The sequence below is a fragment of the Magallana gigas genome, chromosome 2 (assembly GCF_963853765.1).
Source record: "Magallana gigas chromosome 2, xbMagGiga1.1, whole genome shotgun sequence".
In the NCBI taxonomy this organism is placed as follows: Eukaryota; Metazoa; Mollusca; class Bivalvia; order Ostreida; family Ostreidae; genus Magallana; species Magallana gigas.
The window spans coordinates 13,454,117-13,466,372 of record NC_088854.1 but is presented as its reverse complement, the minus strand read 5'-3'; the positions used below and the strand labels follow the sequence as shown (position 1 = coordinate 13,466,372).

General features: G+C 34.7%; 3 protein-coding genes across 4 annotated transcripts; 2 read left to right on the top strand and 1 right to left on the bottom strand.

Moving 5' to 3' along the window:
* The first annotated feature begins 2,097 nt into the window (after positions 1-2,097).
* On the top strand, positions 2,098-3,510 carry LOC105342152 (cilia- and flagella-associated protein 68). Its single transcript, XM_011449030.4, has 3 exons — positions 2,098-2,369; positions 2,577-2,664; positions 2,890-3,510. Exons 1-3 carry the CDS (start codon positions 2,148-2,150, stop codon positions 3,036-3,038), a joined length of 459 nt encoding a protein of 152 aa, XP_011447332.1. The 5' UTR covers positions 2,098-2,147; the 3' UTR covers positions 3,039-3,510.
* A 44-nt stretch (positions 3,511-3,554) lies between these two features.
* LOC105342149 (uncharacterized) lies at positions 3,555-5,525 on the bottom strand. Its single transcript, XM_011449014.4, has 4 exons — positions 5,288-5,525; positions 5,017-5,136; positions 4,773-4,854; positions 3,555-4,299 (listed from the first exon to the last, which is right to left on the bottom strand). Exons 1-4 carry the CDS (start codon positions 5,304-5,306, stop codon positions 4,110-4,112), a joined length of 411 nt encoding a protein of 136 aa, XP_011447316.3. The 5' UTR covers positions 5,307-5,525; the 3' UTR covers positions 3,555-4,109.
* A 2,008-nt stretch (positions 5,526-7,533) lies between these two features.
* LOC105342150 (autophagy-related protein 101) lies at positions 7,534-12,245 on the top strand. Of its 2 annotated transcripts, none has more exons than XM_066075111.1 (8): positions 7,534-7,693; positions 8,783-8,819; positions 8,942-8,982; positions 9,124-9,207; positions 9,441-9,578; positions 10,019-10,133; positions 10,841-11,007; positions 11,401-12,245. In XM_066075111.1, exons 1-8 carry the CDS (start codon positions 7,664-7,666, stop codon positions 11,482-11,484), a joined length of 696 nt encoding a protein of 231 aa, XP_065931183.1. In that variant the 5' UTR covers positions 7,534-7,663; the 3' UTR covers positions 11,485-12,245. The 2 variants fall into 2 exon arrangements, with proteins under 2 accessions (XP_065931183.1, XP_011447317.1); XM_011449015.4 differs by having other exon boundaries at positions 7,535-7,693; positions 9,441-9,539.
* Positions 12,246-12,256: the final 11 nt, after the last annotated feature.

The window sequence follows — 12,256 nt, the reverse complement described above, 5'->3', positions numbered from 1 at the left end:
ATTTTTAGCGAAGTAATATTACTGTTCTTATTTTTATTTTTTTCTTGTCAAGTGAAGGGAGATGCGTGGCTGATGGGAGCCACCTTTTTGAAAATTCTTATTTTAAACCGGCGATGTAATAATGTTCTTATTTTTTTAAATATTTTTTTTTTGGGGGGGGGGGGGGGTCTTTTTCTGCATTCAATGTTATATATATATATATATATATATATATATATATATATATATATATATATATATATATATATATATATATATATATATATATATATATATATATATATATATATATATATATATATATATATATATATATATCTATTGGTTGTCGCTGCATGGACTTTTTTCGAGTCTTACTTCCACTTTGCATGATCAATAATGATTTTTAAAAAACCCACAATTTATAGTCTCTGTGGCATTATCGTCGGAAACCCACGGCAAATCTCGCATGCACTTACTGACCGGTCAGTAAGCGTATGCGAGACTGGCCGTGGGTTTCCGACGATGTGTGGCATTGTACCGATAACTTTACGCAGATCTAAAGGGGTGTCATGACCCCCAGCCCCCTCCCCCACACTCCTCAGAAATTAAAACTGTTTATTTAAATTCCCATTTCAAAATTATTTAGTCCATCCCGCCGGCAAATAAATTATCTCTCGGAACCCCCCCCCCCCCCCCCCTCCGGCTATGACTGTCCACTTCTCAAAAGAGAATAGTTTTATAAATTTCAATATCAATTACTTCAGTCACGACACTCTTTTTATATATCTCTAGGAGCCACATAGGATTAAGCTGTTCCATTCAGTCAACATAATGTAAAATAAAAGGTCTGACTTTGAAAAAATGGCTGAATGGCATAGCTATGTCATTTAGTCACATTATAGTTAACCGATACTTAATTTGTTTTGCAATAATACTGGTTGATTTTTACATTTATTATAATTTTACGCATATTTCACTCTCACATTATTGTTGTTCTTTTCTTGAAATTAGATGTAGTACCATTTTAACAAGGACTTGGACTTTCAGTAGGACGTAACTATCTATTTCTTGCGTCAAAACAAGTTGAAAATGATGCTGGTTTCAACTGAAATATACACCGATTGCGAAGTTTTAGCCCAAAAGCCAGACAAATCTTGTTGATTTCAAAGAGCAATGGCTGAGTGACTATCGATGAAATAGACAGGACTACGTTACAATGCTGTTTGACACCAACTACCCAAAGTCCAAGCTCTTAACTTGTTCGTTACGGTTAGGAGGTAGTAGGAGGTTCATGCATATCAATCGGACATAAAATTAAGTAAGGCTACCAAAAGTTAATTCTACGTTTAACGTCACCTTTAAAATAAATAACTTATGAGGAAGGGTGATAAAATTTTAACAAAGACAATTTTCAAATAGGCTTCTTTTTTTTTTTTTCTTTTTTTAATTTTTGTTAATACAAATACATTGAGTATTCAGTCTATATGTAGACTAGCTGTTTAATGATTTTTCCTGTCAGTTTTAAAGATTATATATCTAATTGAGTATCCAAGGGATAATCTATAAAAAGTATTATGTGCTTGTAGCGTTCCGTATTTCTACAGATTGCAGTATTTTAGTAGCAAAAAGGAAAAGCAAGCTGGAAAAAATAATATCAATGCTGATTTTATTAAAAACTACAAGTTCTCCTTGGATAACCTAAAAAAAAGTTGAACGTCAAAGTTGGTCAAATTTATGAAGTACATATTTTGCAAACGATATACTAGTGTTTTTGTCCAAGAGATACACAGGCGCTTGTTTCATACATGCAGCAGGTCTATTAACGATATGTTTATATATGGATAATAGACCTCCTGTGTGAAACAAGCGCTCGTGAAGAGGTATAGGCTACTATGAAAATCCAAATTCCATAAAGTTTTAAAAGTTGATGAATATTATATAACTTATAAACATTGTAAAAACTTATTGAGAAATTTGAAAGTTTACTCTTCCTAAAATCTAAAAATATGCATAGAAATTTAAATAATACACAGTACTTCTGTGTGCCTAAAACTTGATAGAGTTATGCCTCTTTACGAAACGAATCACATGGTTTAGGTCACGACCTCGTTATAGCAACGAAAGACGCTACGTCAGAGCATTGTTTACGTTCTGCAGGAAGAATAATGTCGGTGACGGAGACAGATCCCCCTTTTCGGGCGATGGTGAGAGCAAGTGGTTTGGGTGAAGTATGGACTCACAGCACGGAGAGTAGTAAGTTTAATCAGTTTGGATGGAGGTGCACAAATAAAGAGAATTCCTTCTCTAACGACACTCTGATTGGAAACTGGAATGAGGAAAGGTTCGATAACAATATATCGAGACAGGCTCAAAGAATACCGGGCCAGGTGAGCAATCTAAATCTTTCTTAGAATTAATTAATTTTAAAAAAAAATCTTATATCATACTCAAGTTCTATCACATGTTCTATATACTGGGTGGCCGCAAAGGGCTTCGGCATGAACCGAAATTTCATGTAATGAGCAATGCCACCACGTGTCTATGAAAAGAAGTTTATATTAATTATTATATATATATCATCTTTTACTTTTCAGCACGAGCACTATTTTCAGTCAACATACGGCGTTGGTTACAATAAATCACCACCATATGAAGTTCCTAAGGAATTAATTCATTTAAAAGGTACAGAGATCTACCGGTATTGAAGATGGGTATTCACAAAAGCAATTTTACTCATATCCATTCTTAAATTTAAATTGTCCTTCCATAAGTGATCTTCAAATATTGCATAATACACCACTGTCAGCCAATTTTAAATGCAATGTAAGTCTAAAACAACATAACGGACACATTGGGAATGTCTCAAACTACACAAAAGATTAAATATAAATCTGATTACCTTTGCAGAGAGGCATTCTCATGCCTTTCCGGGACATCAGCCTGAGATAGACAATGGAAGGCTAAAGTCAGTGTATAACAGCTGGGAGACCACCACACGGTCCTCATATGTAGACCCCAAGATCCGCCAACAGCCACTTCAGAACCCAACCAGCTAGTTTATCCATGGGGGTCACCCGGGTCAGGAGTTATCTAATGAATATTGAAGTTTATTGATATCCAATATCTGTCTCTGAGTTTTCAATATCAATTTTACATGTAATATAGATTTTTTTAAAATCAAATATTGTATGATAATATGATGTAATCATGTCATGATTTTCCAATACAGTATTGCAACAGTATTAATTAAGATTGCACTGTGTAAAGAGCTTTTTATATTTTTCAGTATTATTGGAACTGCATAATTCCCTCTAGTGTTTTGCTTTCTGCTCACTACAATGCTCACACTGTTTTATTTTAGCTAGGATTTCATTAAGGGGTGAAAATTGATGTTTTCATCTTTTCCTTTTTGTTTGTTGATAATAAGAGATTTTTTCTAGTAATTATATTATATAAACAGATTTTATCTTATATATTCTTTGTATTTTTGTTATCAAATTTATTAAAAATATATCTAACAAGGAAAAATGTGTCTTGAATGGGTTTATTTTTTTTTACCAAGACGTATATGTAAATGTATTCCATTAATAATAATTTATATGCATCAATTTTTCTGGCAATTGTATCAGATGATTGATCATGTGTGATCAAAATTTATATTAAGAAAAACAAAACAAGTTTCATGGGACCAAATAACCAGGTACCAGACAAAAGTCATTCTTTTAATACATATGTAGAAATAAATATTGGGGTTTATACAATATAATCACTCTCATAAAGTCACTGTACATATTACCGTTAATACATGTATGTAAAAATATGAGTGTCAAGGTAACAACGAAACATTTATACATGGGTTTTGGACAAGTAAATGGTTTGTCTGGTTTGTTTTATCAAACTCTATCAAAAACAAAATGTGTATGACATACCTGATATACATTATCATTATGAAAACACAAACTACCTATTTAACATAAATCAATGGATATTAAATTCATAAATAAGTCGCCGCATAAAGACATTGCCAGACGGGAATAATGACATCAGAACTTGGATGAGATCTTGTGTTCATGGTTACGGTGACGTCAGAACTTGGATGAGAGGTTGTGTTCATGGGTACCGTGACGTCAGAACTCTTCGTCTGACTCCTGCTCGTACAAGTCCGGCTGTCGGAGAGCGGCGTACACCGCGTCCTTGTTGTTCCTGGTCACCACTATGGGGTCACTGGACTCCACCGTGGTGTCCATGTACACCCCCGCATTCCTCTTGGAGTTCAGGAACACCTTCATGTCTCTTTGGTATTCTTCATTCCTTGCTCTTCAAAAAATACAAGTGTAACGCAAGCAAACTTAAAAAGTGTATGATAAAAAAATGGAAAACGATCTAATTCCTTCTATTGCATTTACTAACATTATATCTGTTAAAAAATAAGGTGAAATGATGATACTTTTTTTTTCAATTTAAGAACAGTACAAGAGGAACAATTATGTATGACATACATGTAAGTATTCACAATCTGGAAAAGTAGCGATTGTTGAGAAAAAAAATAGAATTATCACATTTTTATATTACAATTTAAAAGTTTTCAGAGTCAATACCGCAATTTGTGTACTGTTAATAATTACTTCATTATTTTTTGGTTCATTTGGTTATGAATGCGGTTTTAGTATTTTTTTTTCTTTCTGTCATGTCCGCTACCCTAATACCGAATGAATAATAAAAAAAAGAACAATTTCATGCTTTAATGGTGCATGGCAAATATACATTTAAAATGAAATATAGGGACTCACCGATGTCTACGGTATGAAATGTACGCAGCTAAGATTAGGGCTGCCGAAAATAGGAGTCCAAATATCAAACCCACAATACCACCTGAAAACACCGAAAATAAAAGTATATATCATGTGAGTAATAGCAATAAATTAGTACATTGTACAAGAGAGAGAGAGAGAGAGAGAGAGAGAGAGAGAGAGAGAGAGAGAGAGAGAGAGAGAGAGAGAGAGAGAGAGAGAGAGAGAGAGAGAGAGAGAGTACCAATTTCATGTTCTACAAAGCTTTCAAATTCATTTTCTGAACCACCGGTCCCAACGGGGGGTAGAGTTTGGTTTCCTTGTGCGCTTTCTGTAGAGACAATACTGGTTGTGATTCTAGGATCTGCAAGAGATAGAACAATATCGGGATAACACAGAGATTACAGAGAGAGAGATAGAGAGAGAGAGAGAGAGAGCGGGGAGGATGTGGGAGGGAGGGAGATTTATCATTGCTACCGAAAACTTTTGAATCGGCAGATATTAACAAAACCTACCTTTGTTTGACCAGAACATAGTTACGGGGCCGGTAGAATCATATCCATAATATGTAAAGTGTTAAACTGAACAGCCCCATAAAATGACGAATACCCCGACTTCAAAGTTCAGAGAAGATTACACGTAGCTACTTCATCTGCTTATCTCATGGTGAACAGTTTAGTTTTACAGTACTTATGTTTACAATTGCAATTTGATGATCAGTCTGACACTGCACTGACACATAATATTATATTTTCTGTAAAAAGATACTTTGGTTCTACTATAAATCCAGGCACCCCCCCCCCCAAAAAAAAAAAAACAAACAAACAATAAAACAAAACAGAAAAAGGTTACTTTACAAAATCCTGAAAATCTTAATCCAATTTCACTGTTTATTTTTTTTAATTTCCAATTCAAGTTTTTACGTGGTCCCATAAAAGCGCGGCCCCTGTCGCCCCCTCCCACCCTGATGCTACGTGCCTGAAACCAGTGTAGATAGTATTATAACGAATACTGAGAATTAGAGGGTCAGCCGGTGTCGGCTAGATAGTGCAGGGCATGTGTTGTAGTGTTTATTGTGGGTTTACAGTCATAAAAACCATGATGAAAATCAGTAGTATGTATGAATATTTTTCATAATCAAATAATTTACAGTTAATTTGAGTGACTTTTTCAGGTGTGTTATTCCACCTTAAGCAGATTATGAGTGATTATTCGGGTACCATGGAATCTGGATAGGGCCATGTAGTTCACTATCGTAATACATTTACATATTATAATTTATATCATCATATATAACATATATCGCTTCATCGTCATCGCATCATCGCTTCATCGTCGATGGTGCGATGATGCGATATATAGTGAACTACATGGCCCTATCCGGATTCAGTAGTACCCGGGTAACACTCATAATCTGCTTGATCGAGACATATCTGTCTGAATGTTGGAGAGAAAAACTATTCGTACATATACTACTGATTTTCATCGTTGTTTTTATGGCTTCTGTACGCTACAATATTATCGTTTAGATAAAGGGGCGGGGGCTATTGGTGTTCTGTCAAAATGAGAAGGAATATGGACTCACATGTGCGGATCTTTAATAATCTCGGGTCCAATGTTCATTTTGTTTGCCAGAGAAGTCCAACCCCTGGTTTGGTCATTATTTTTCTATGTGAAATAAATAAGTTTTTCAGAGAGTATTGACTTTCCTTCTACCAACCCTGGGGCTCTCCCTCCTTCTTTATAGATCAGCACATGCACGTCACACGTACATGTACACTCGCATTTTCATATTTAAAAATTTTTTTTCTTGTAATTTAAGCTTCTATAAACTTTGATTTAAGCCTCTACACTGGCGTCGGAAGCAAATTGAAAGTGGGGGGGGGGGCAATCCTCAGAAATATTGAGAAAAAAACCTAATTCCCAAAATCATCAAAATCCTAATCCCCAAAATATTTCTTTTCCAAAATCATGAAAATCCTAATCCGTGTCTGTGTGTGTGTGTGGGGGGGGGGGGGGGGGCTAGTATGCTTATGATTCCAACTTCTCAATTTTTTTCCGGCGAAAAAAAAGGGGGCGGACTGAACCCTCTATTCTGCTATGTGCCTAATGGTTACGTTTAACTTTGCAAAAAAAGTGGGGGGGGGGGGGGGGGGGGGGCTAAGCACCCCCAGCCCCCCCCCCGGTTCCGACGCCTATGCTCTCTAATCCCACTCGCTCCCTTTACTCTCTATATTCACTGATAATTCATCAAATTCAATTAATTTATATATTTATCTTAAAGCATATCTATCTATATATGCATTTATTTATATTCAAGCCTTTGAGTTATCCATCCTGGATTTGAAATTTGAACTCCAACCTCCCACACATCCACATTTTATGGGAGTTGTGATCAAGCTACCCCCCCCCCCCCCGTAACTGTAAACTGACGGACAGCATATTTTAGCTAAAACTTAAAGTATAAAAGAGGACTATAAAAGAAGATAAATGGCTCTGTGAAACACTAAGGCGAGGCACAAATCGCAGTTTTCGATTCTATTACAAAAGAATGATATCGGGTCTATTTTGGAAAAAGCTTTTGTGCTACCCTGTAGTAACCTTGACCTTTCTGAAAAACTTAAGTCGTAAAATAATTTACATTTTCTTAAATTTGAAGTTACAGCAATACATATCACGATATATGCAAGTTCTTTCATATCAACCATATTGAAGCAGTAATATGGTTTTATAGTTAGGTTATAGACTTAAAAACAATTTTACGATAAATAAATACGACCCGTTTACGGGTAATAAAGGAAAAACAAAGCAGTGAGTCAGATGATAAGATAGACGCTGATTTCAGTGTTTGCTCGGGTGATGTGTGTAATTTTAAAGGCGAAAATGAAAAAATGAACGCTCGATCACAAGTGTTCGAATTGGTGAGTAACATTTGACAAAATTTTATCAGTTTGGGTAAGAATGAAATCATCTGTTATGGCGTAATATTCGCCCGAATATTCTCGTTGTTACACATTCACATTTACTGCTTAAATGTAATTGTCATGCTTTCAGCATGTTAAGTTCCATGTCAGACAGGATGCTAGAGTTACCGTGAAGAAAGCATCCAAATATTAGTTTTGAACTGTTGAAATTTACATGAAAATGAAGTTTACATGGATTGTTGATTACTGACTTATATAATCTATGTAATATATACCTTTCGATCTACAGTACTGATCAGACACAACCTATAAGAAAGTAAACCCCAACTAAACCACAGGTTTTATTTTCGTGGTCTACTCAGGGTTTACTCTGGGTTTACTAGAACAGACCCAGAGTTAACCTTGAGCAAACATGAAGTAAACCCAGAGTGGACACAGGTAAAAAACCCCAATCAGAAGTAGACCCCTGAAAGCAGAGGCTACATGTCATGATGTGTATTTGGAATATACAGGGGGGGGGGATTACAGATAATAAGATGGTAAGATAAAAAATGGGTCTGCTCCTCATTTCAGTGTTTAAATTGAACCCCAGAAGCAAACCTCGAGTGAATTCAAATTGAACCCTGAATGGACCCAAAGTAAACCCCGAGTGGATCCAAATTTTTAAAAGCAGACCCCGAGTAAACCCTGAAAGTAAACACAGGGTGTAGTTGGGGTCTGCTCTGATGTTAGGTTGGGTCTGATCAGTACTGTAATTCATATCAGCAATTCTTTTGATCCAAAATAATTTACACCCTGTCATGCCATATAGTACAATTGTTGCCATTTACTATTTCTTGCCAGTGCATTGAACATTAAGACTTGTTATGAGCATGAATCAAATAAAGTGTGTCTTGCAAAATAGGGAAACTACCCTTAAAAAATTTTTGCATAATTCAATCCTTTTAAAACTGTATTTAAGAGTTTCTAAGGGTTTAGGAAGTACCGGTAGTCTCATATTACATTTGAAATAAATTGTAGTATTTTGTTCCGTTGAGATTCAGTTGTTCGTTATACATATATAATCTAGATACTCTGGTTTTGTAGTCAGTAGAAGGAAGACAGATTGAGGAGACTGTTAGCAGTAAGTAAAATTAAATTTCTGATAAGAATTACATGTATTATCATTAGATAAAATACAAATATATCAGAGACTGAAGCAAACAAAGAGTGGCATCTTTACTGTGATGTTTTCCCCTTTTTTAGGTATATTTCATACCTTGTTGCTCCAAAGAACAGTCGGAAAGGTAAAAATTTATATATGATTGTGATAATGATCAGAATAATTCTCATTTTCTTGGTTCAAAATCTAATGAAATATCTATGGTATACGTTTGTATAATACATGATATACTCACATTTTTGTTGTTGTTACTTGATATTTAAAGTTTCACTACAAACAAGAAGGAACATACTCTATTGGCACTGTTGGAGTGGAGGATGTGGATTGTGACTTTGTAGACTTTACATATGTAAGTTAATTTATATATACAACATCTATTATCTCTATGATAAACAAAGTAATTTATAGTGTCTCAAACCAAAAAAATGATAATGATAAAAGCCCACACTATTCCTTAAAACCTCCCAAACGAAAAAAGCCTTAAAAGCCCACCAAATTCTTTCTATCTTTCTAGAAATTGTGAATTATGTGTGATTTTTTATGATTGTTATAGAATCAGCACAGATGATATTTGTTTTGTAGGTCAGAGTGGCTTCTGACACTCTGGATCATATGATCAAGAAAGACATAGCTTTATTCAGGGACACTCTTCGGAGTATGGATAATCCAGGATCAGGACAGGTATCCAAAATATCTTTGTCATTCTCAGTGCAGAGAAAAGTACGAAATCATTCTTTGACTAATTTCATGGTGTCTATGCATTGTGTTTATTTTGTTTATTGCACAGATGCATATATGTATCTTTGCTTGGAATAACTATTGCTTCTATTCCTTGTTATTGGAAAAAAGTGTATAGGTATCAAAAATGACAGAATGTGTTTATAAGAATGATTACTTATACAATGTACTAATCAGTACAACTGATCCAGATCATTTTGCCTTCAGTATGGTAACATACCAGATATATAGTACTAATATAATTGATATTGACACAACACAAGATAGCATCAGTCCCCAGACAGCTGTTGAATGCTTTATTCCTTTTCCTGTTACAATTCTTGCACTTTATATCAATTTTGTTATTTTTGAAACATTATCAAAGTTCAATTATGTGCTTTGAAACTTTTATGTACCATAGTATCCGTCTGATTGTTTAACAGATTTCCTTGGAGTTCTACCAAAAGAAGCGAGGCCGATGGCCTTTCCCACCGGAATGTATTCCCTGGGAGGTGTGGACAGTGAAACTAGACATCTTAACACTCAATAACGAAAGTGGTAAGTCGGACATAGCCCGTACTTGATACTATTGATCAGTTGATAGTGTAATCTATTAGTACACACGTGTAACTGTGAATACTATTTTATTCCAAAAGGTATGTGTCAAGATTTTCTATGAATTAGATATCATTACGGTAATTAGTTAGTGTTAGAAAGTGTTAGATATGGTTCCAGATTTCAATGTGGAACATTGTAATATTTTCATCCTACCTGTATGATTCTATATCGCAAGTACATATTTGTGCCACTTGCAGTGCATGTTTTATGGGTACCATGGAACGATTATAGTGTATAGAGATAATATGGATCAGATAATCATGTAATGTGAATTTTCAAGTTTAATAGTACAGAGACATTTTCTGTCTCCTGTGTAAACATGTTTCTACTAGTTAAATTGTCTGACTACAGAAGAGTTCAGGCTCCATCAAGACGAAAATTTTTAAAAAAGAAATGAAAATAATTATAAACAGAAATATCCATGCACTCAGATTGACTTGGGGTCCTCGGATACTGTAGATTCCTAATTAAACAAGAGGAATTAATATCCAATGGCATGTAAAATTGCGAGAAACACTTCTCACAGATTTTAAATTCCTGCTATTATTTTATGAGAGATAAGAAATAAGGATAAAAATTCTGAGTTTGCGATATTATTATTCCCAGTTTGTTTCATCATCTTTATGAATTATTACTTCCTGTTACAGAAAGACAAATTTGCAGGGAAAAACTTGGAGAAATGTTAGGAGAACGAGTCATCACTATAGCAGACCTGATGAATCGCCATGACTACGTTCCCAAGATGCCAAATCAGACAGAATTAGATTTGATATTTGATACAAGCTTGCCAGATGTGCAACCATACTTATTCAGGGTATGTTGTCAATCGGTTTTTAGGACTGTTGTCTTTAACAGGCTATATGCAAGGGATGAAAATCAGGTTTTCTGTGTACTAGTGTTCACAACTCTAACAGTGATCATGATTTGCTCAGTGCTATTTACCAAATGGAAGATTACCTGGTAGTATCAAATATTTTATAAGGTCATGAGTCTGTATAAAAAGGAATCAAAATTGAATTTTACATGACTGGCTATTTTAGGTATATTTTACAAGAGCTTAAGCTTATGCAATTGTGGCATTTAGGAAATGATAATATGTAATACCATACAACCAGTAAGATTTGTGAGTAAATCTGCTCTTTTATCTTTCAAGCATAGCTTGTTTTTCATTTCAACAATGTGCATTGTTTTGTTTTCCAATCACTAGATATCCCATCAGACCACGGGTCCTTCCCAGTCGTCTGTCGGAACCACCATGAGGAAGTTCATCAAGGACACACTGGCCTTATGATGCTGCCACAGGGACTGGATCAAAGTCTCTCAGAGGTGGATCCAAGTCCATCAAGGGTGAATCAAAGCCCCTCCTTGGTGGATCAAAATCCCTGAGGGGTGGGGACTTATTCAATATAAACTAATGCAGCACCAGTGAATGGCCAGCTTCGCTTCTACTTGTGTCTTTCACATTGAATTACATGTATTGAATCTGTATGTGTCCATTTTGAATATAACATACAGTACATTGTACTAAATTGTCGTTTATTTTATATGTTAGCAGTTTGTAATAGCTTTTTTCTGTGTTATAAACGTAAGAATGGTTTTGGAGTAGCTAAGTAGTACATGTTTCAATGAACACTACAGTCATTTTTTTATTGATTCAGAAATTTTAATACACATTGAAATGCTGTATGTCCCAATGAAAAAGAAAATTTTTTTAATAAGAATTTAAAGATCAATTATCAAAAAGTTGTTGTTTTAATAGCAGAACATTTGAAAGTTGAAATAGTAATAAAAATGTTAAAATGCAACCCTATTCATTACTCCTGTGAAAGAATTTCATGAATGTACCTGTTGTCAAGAAATAAAGCAGGAAAGTGGTAACTATTAAATCAATACCCTTTTTAAATAAGTACCTGGTACGGGATAAATTTATAGCAATGATCTTTATTTCTAGCGAAACATCATCTAAAGTAATTAGAAAAAAACCCAGTAATATCTATGGATGTCTTTCATGTCAACAGAAATGTGAAGATAATAGAGAGAGAGAGAGAAAGAGAGAGAGAGAG